The 6,315-nt window shown below is 46.1% G+C and overlaps 1 protein-coding gene across 3 annotated transcripts; it reads right to left on the bottom strand.

Annotated features, from left to right (window-relative positions):
- Window positions 1-198: 198 nt before the first annotated feature.
- On the bottom strand, window positions 199-5,432 carry slc19a1 (solute carrier family 19 member 1). 3 transcript variants are annotated; one of them, XM_015952271.3, is made up of 6 exons: window positions 5,314-5,432; window positions 3,792-4,331; window positions 2,050-2,812; window positions 1,156-1,348; window positions 922-1,063; window positions 199-815 (listed from the first exon to the last, which is right to left on the bottom strand). In XM_015952271.3, the coding sequence occupies exons 2-6, from the start codon at window positions 4,065-4,067 to the stop codon at window positions 621-623; spliced, it is 1,569 nt and encodes a 522-aa protein (XP_015807757.1). In that variant the 5' UTR covers window positions 4,068-4,331; window positions 5,314-5,432; the 3' UTR covers window positions 199-620. The 3 variants fall into 3 exon arrangements, with proteins under 3 accessions (XP_015807757.1, XP_054598983.1, XP_015807758.1); XM_054743008.2 differs by having other exon boundaries at window positions 3,938-4,331; XM_015952272.3 differs by lacking the exon at window positions 5,314-5,432 and adding an exon at window positions 4,904-5,301.
- Window positions 5,433-6,315: the final 883 nt, after the last annotated feature.

Genomic DNA, 6,315 nt, shown 5'->3' with positions numbered 1-6,315 from the left:
AGACACCGATCCAGATCTCACGTGTTTCTGAGGCAGCGGAAGCTGAAGAACCCAGAGAGAAGGTCGGGTAACGTCTGAGAGCTCCAGGCAGCAAACAAGATCAGACTTGATTCATAAAGTCCACCAGGATATGAACAGCAGCATCTCCAACTTACACGGGCTGAGAATCAAACAAGTTTCATATAAAAACCAACAAAACCTGCTGAAAGCCATTTATTTGTGAATAAAAAATAAACATCTGATTTCTTTTTTAAAAACCGCTTTTCTACATTCATTCAGTCGTTTGTAAGAGAACGTTTCACTCAAAAGCCCTCGAGTCACATCCTTTTTACGAGTCACTTCATGTAATAAACTACAGGAAGAGGGGAAAAGCCCAGAAGGAGCAGATAGGATGCAACATCATCGTGTTTTTAACACGAACTACCCTGTTAATGAATATAAAACCCTACAAATGAGCTACAAAAGTCCTGTAAATGCACCACATTCATGGTGGTCAGCGTGATAATAACCAGCGTGGTGGGCGGGTCCGATTTAAACATGATGCTGACCTGCCTGGGGGGGGGGGTCTACAGCAGAAAAAGGCACTGAGATGATTCAGGCTCAGGTTCATCATAAGCTGGTCAGGGGTCGACCCGTTTGCCGTTGCTCAGGAGTTCTGTCTCGGAGGTGATGGGAACCACGCCGAGCTCCGTGGCCGGGATGCTGGCAGCAGCTCCTCCCCCTCGCTGGCTCCGGAAGTGACGGATGATCACCACGGCGGCGCAGACCAGGTAGACCACCGTCAGGATGGTGAAGTAGACGAAGTACAGCCGGAACTGCAACAAGAATTAGAGAATGAATCCGACTCTAGAGGCACACGTAGGCAGCGTGATCATCCATTTTCCATCTAGATGGAACCATCTGAAGATGACATGGGATCACCTGAGACTTCACGTCCAATGCCAGGCCCCGTTTGTCTGTAAAGATCAGGTTGATGATGGTCTTCAGTATCGTCCCAAAGAAGGTGTTGATCCCAAACACCAGAGCGCAGAGTTCCTTGGTGAGCGACGAGGCGATCTGGAAGCTTCAGAGACGACAACATCATGACTCACCAGTCTGCTGAATCCTGATCAGCAGCAGCTTTCACGTCCCTACCGCAGCATCACGGGTACTCACGTGGCGACGGGAACCAGGAACTGGTAGACGCCTCTGAAGAGGATGTAGGAAACATAACAGACCCAGATGTTGTTGGTGTCGCGCATGAGGAGCAGCAGGCCCGCCTGCAGCGCAGTGATGATCCCAATGACCAGCTCGGACCAGACGTTCCAACGAATTTTCACAAAGCCTGCCACGAATGAAGTGCCCGCACCTGTTCAACAAGAAAGATCCAGAGTTAGTCTAAAAGTCAGAAACATCATCAGGATGAGGTTAAAGGTGCCGCAGACATTTTCCTGGAGCGTTTCTTTGTCAAACAGCTCTGAAACCAACCATCCAATCTGTGTGAAGGTCCCGATCTTAATGACTGCTCCCCTGACCCTCCCTCCCACACACTTGTCTATGTGCATGAATCAGAGCAGCCGAACAGGAAGTGCAGCTAGAGCCGGGCTAGCTACATAAGCTAGCATACTAATTAGTCTGGTAGTAGCATCGCGTTAGGGATTAGCCACCGGGTGTGGTGTCTGTTGTAACGTTTTCTACGACTATAAGGCTCTGGGGCGGAGCCTGAAGGAAGGTGGCTTGACCTTTGAACCGTTATTTGATTTCCTTTTAACTGACATCATAACCTTTCACTTATCAGCACTAATGCTTCACGAAGACAGGTTAACAGCACCTGTGATCCTATCGGGCGGGTCCTGGTCCAAGTGAGTGATGTCACCTCATAAAAACAGCTGACAGATGACTTTACTGGATACTTTATGACTTCATGTGTTCACGACCCTCCTGCAGTGGCAAGTGGAGCTGATTTAGTTAACGACAAGCCCGGTGGAGCAAATTTTAATGATAATTAATAACAGAGATGTTTCCAATAGACCCAACAGGAAGTTAACGACGTTTCTGGGATCTGCTCACTCAGCAAGGTGGCAGCAGCCTCCACTCCTCCGTTGTAAACCTTCTTGTCCTCCGTGTCGACTTGGATATCATTCCACAGGATGTGGACGTAGAACAGCACCAGGTAGTAGCCGGTGGAGTTGAACACCCACCACAGGGACCAGAGCCTCAGGTTGGGTCTTCTCACAACGTTCCTCAGTTCCAGCAGCATCTGAAAAAGGATGGAGTCCTTCCAGCATGACGCGGAGGACGACCTTTCGGCTTTTGGGTTGATTTTGTCCAGCTCGGACTGAGCCGCCGCTCCCAGCTCCTTCTGCTCCTGATTCTTAGTCCGATTGAAGAACAAGGAGCGTTTAGGCCACGGCAGGCACAGAGCCAGCAGCAAACCGAAGCTCACGAAGCCCAAGGAGATGGCGTCCAGCGTGTAGAAGGTCACGTTGCCCAGAGACATGCACAGCTGGCCCAGAACAGAGCTGGTGAAGACCCCCAAAAGGACGGCGGAGCGCGAGTAGCCCGCCACGCGCTGGTAGAGCGCTGGGCTGACCAGGGAGAAGATGTAGGAGGAGTAGGCCACTCTGCAAGCCATGGTGATCCCATAGCAGAACTCCATAAGCTGCATGTGCAGCAGTGTGGTGCCCAGGAGCATCAGAACCCAGATGACCACGTGACTGATGCCCTGGAGGATCAAGACCGGCTTGTAGCGCAGGAGGTCCGTCAGCAGGAACGTGGGCACCAGCACGGCCATGTAGGAGTAGGTCAGCACCGGCGTGATCTCATTGGTCACCTGGAGGGATGAGAGGGACGGGTTCTTCAGAACAGGTCCAAAAACACAACCTCTACTTTTCCTCTGCTGCTTTATCCAACAGCTACACTCCTGAGTTACGAGAATCAAATCCCGTTTTAAAGAAAACTTTAGTTTTTCACATTAAGACTTATGGAAACTGTGAAGATAAAAGAAGATGACCCGGTTAAAAACGCGTAAAGACGGGGAATTTACTAAACAGCAGAAATCGTTACAGATAAAAAGTTTGTTTTAATCCCACTTTAATATTTAACCATCACAGGTGCTGGAGACCACTGTTGTTGTTTCAGGCGTGTGAGGCGTCTGTACGTTCAGAAATGTGCCTAAGCTCGACTCTGTGGTGAGAGTAAAGATGGCCGAACAGCAAAACGTCATCCAAACACAGAATCCACAGATCTTCAACCGTTTCTTCAGATTTCCACATCAACACCTACTTTAAAATGCCACGTCTTACACTCAGACAGCAGCTCTTCTCTGCTTTTATAGCAACATGAAGATTTAATTACAAAAAGGATTACATCACTTCCTGTTTATTCTCATCTCTGCGACCGGCTAACGTGCATGTTTGGAGCCTGCAGTCACTTTAAAATGTGAACTCTGGCCAGTTTTATCGACTGGGTGACTAAATTATTGTTTTTTTATCTTGTGAAAATTCTGCTCTAACGAAGAAAATCTCTGAGCAGAAAATGTTCCAGCTTGTTTTAGCTCTGCTGCAAATCTGATACCAACATGTTAAAATCCTTTGGCAGTGACTGAAAATGAGTCATAATCAATAAAAACGCAAACATCACTACTCTAGAAGTCACATTCCACCTTAACAAATCTGTTAAGGTGGAATGTGAACTTTGACCACAGTCAGGTGGAGCAGTAAAGTCCCTACAGAGAACACATTCATCCGGAGCTTTACGCGTGGAGGCTAGCCTGTTCTGGAGGTTAAGGCGGAATAACACGGACCACTGACCTCCCCCCTGGTGAAGTTCTTCTCTGAGCTCAGCAGATTTGGGGTTATGAAGGGTTCCCCGGGCCGCACCGAGGTCATGAACCCGTAGAAACACAAGTAAAGCACAGAACACGTTAACTGTGTGGTGACTTCTGGGGGGTTCTCACAGGGAGACTGGACCTCCGACCTGGCAGCAGCACTCGTCTCCACATCTCCCACGTCCTCAGATGGAGAAACTTTCAGACCTTCGTCCCGCTTTGATCTGTCCCCGCTGGTCGTTGTATCATCTGATGACATCCTGGCAGCTGTTGGAGCTTACGCCTGGACGCAGGGAGAAACCTTCCAGCTGTGTCAGATCACCATATGAGGAACACCAGGCGACTTTGTGAAGTCTTCTCTTATCCTCTTCCTGCCAGAGTCAGAGGACGCTGAAGTGAGCAAACCATTGTCCAGGCAGATGACGAGGTGGTTAAACTGCTACTGGCTGCAGCTCATGTCAGAGAAAATGTTGACCTTTGCTCCATTCCTGTGTGTGACAGTCAAGGGGTGGGCTTTGTTTACCTGAAACATAACAAAGCTATCAGAATACTCTGACACCGCTGTGTGCTGAGCCACATTCACCCAGTTCACTAACAGTTTCACATAAACATAAACTAAATCCATATTTACAGAATCAACTCCATTATTTAACAAAGTAGGTCAGATTTCTCCTCATGTTTGATCCAGCTGTCTTCTCAAGGTGAGCCCAGATGTTTAGTATTTGTTTAGTTTATCCAGAATGTGAAAGCAAAACAAAAAGTGTTTTCAAATCAAAGCCGCTTCAGATCAGATTACAACACACCGGTATGCATCTAGAAGAGCTGTAGCCACTATGAAAACTCCTGCAAAAAATATGCAAAGAACAACAAAACCGTGTGCATAAAGTTTGCATTATTTTGAAATTTTTATGTAAAAGTTATCAACAGTTTAGCGTTTCCCCCCTAAGTCTCATTCCTTATTTAAATATGGAAATATGACAGCTAGTTTAAGCAAATTAAATAAATAGTTTTGTTTCCCCTAAACGAAATAAAGAATAAAACAGAAACGTGATGATCTAGAAAACTCTCAGTCACGTGTGGGAATTATAATCTCACCTGTGATCCTTACTTCCTATACTTCCTACCCTCTAACGAGGACCATCTATGCTAGCAGAAGCAACACCGTTTCGGGTTTTGACACACAAACAAGTTACACCAGAGTTGTAACGCGTCTACTAAACAAACGACGTCAGCAGCTAAAGGGCTAAAACTCCCGTTTTGTTGTTTTGGGGTTAAAATCGATCCAATCCCGGTTTGGGACACCAACACCGAGCTAACAGTCCAGCTAGCGATCATCATAAACTGTGCTTTTATGATGAGGACAGTTAGCGCTGACTCGTTTAAATAACGGGAACAACATGTCAGTAACAACACTCCAACATAACATTAAAGCGGTAATTAAACGTTTAACCGGGTGTTAGTCATTGTTTAGATTAGTAATACCGAGTTCATAAATTTGACTGTACCTCGCGAGACGAGCTGCTGCTGGCTTCCGCCGAACAGTTTTCTTGTGACCGCGGGGGTTTCTGGGACTTGGAGTCTTACTGTTCTGCTGAAAGATGCAGCTAACCTGGCTGTAACCACCTCTCTGCTCTGTCAGCGAGAGACAACAGGCGCAAATCGTGGCTTTGAATGTTTAATCAGAAGATTCTAGGGTTCATTGCTCCTTCAGGGACCATAAACACACTTCGTATTAATTCAGAGTCAGTATATAGTTTATAAAATGAATTTAATTATTTTTCCTAAACTAATAATTTATACATGACAAGATATGAATAAGGAGATGTGATGTGGTGGATGTGAGGTGTTGTGATGGAAGCTAGATGTTGTAGCAACCGAAATAGTTAATTCTGGGTGTAAAATAATTTGTTGTTTGTTATAAACTAGAGAGTTAGTTATTTATAAACCTCATCAGACACCATTATGCAGGCTTACAATACCCTGGTATGAGTTGCTCCCGGCGGTCCGGAGGGTGTCAGAGTGGTGAGGTTACCGGACGTCAAAACCACAATTCTCAGAGATTAGTAGCGTCCTCTGAGTTCAGCTTCCCAGGCCATGAGATGCAACCCGGGGGTCTGCAGGTTAGGTGTCCAAAGTGGATGTATGAGAGTTGAAGTAGCTCTGAAAAGAGCTGTTGTGTCTGTAATCACTTGCAGCGTCGCAGAAAGGTTTTGACAAAAGGAGATGGTTTCAAAAGAGATGCTTCTTTCCCGATTTGGCCGAATCGGGTTTCAGCGAGAAACTGAATTAATCGGGAAGTAATATCTTGTTTTATTAAACTACTTTGTTATGATTTCTGGCCAAGTTTGGCCCATCAGAATTTGACATGTTTCTGAGTAATTACCAACATCCCTCAGAAAGCCACGCCCTCCTTCAGACGCAAAGATGTTTTTAACCTTAATATGTATCTTATTGTAATGTGTATGAGTGTAAACAATGGTTAACTTGTTAAATCAAACACATTGTGA

The sequence above is a fragment of the Nothobranchius furzeri genome, chromosome 14, assembly GCF_043380555.1.
Source record: "Nothobranchius furzeri strain GRZ-AD chromosome 14, NfurGRZ-RIMD1, whole genome shotgun sequence".
Lineage (NCBI taxonomy): Eukaryota > Metazoa > Chordata > Actinopteri > Cyprinodontiformes > Nothobranchiidae > Nothobranchius > Nothobranchius furzeri.
Note: the sequence above shows the minus strand (reverse complement) of the source record. Positions and strands in the feature narration are given on the sequence as shown.

What these genes read in the sequence shown, in the direction of transcription:
- slc19a1 (XM_015952271.3), bottom strand. Translation starts at nt 4,067, where the DNA reads ATGTCATCAGATGATACAACGACCAGCGGGGACAGATCAAAGCGGGAC. An exon ending in AGAACTTCACCAGGGGGGAG is followed by an intron (nt 2,813 to 3,791) that starts GTCAGTGGTCCG and finishes TCATCCCTCCAG; the next exon opens with GTGACCAATGAGATCACGCC. An exon ending in TTCCTGGTTCCCGTCGCCAC is followed by an intron (nt 1,064 to 1,155) that starts GTGAGTACCCGT and finishes TCGTCTCTGAAG; the next exon opens with CTTCCAGATCGCCTCGTCGC.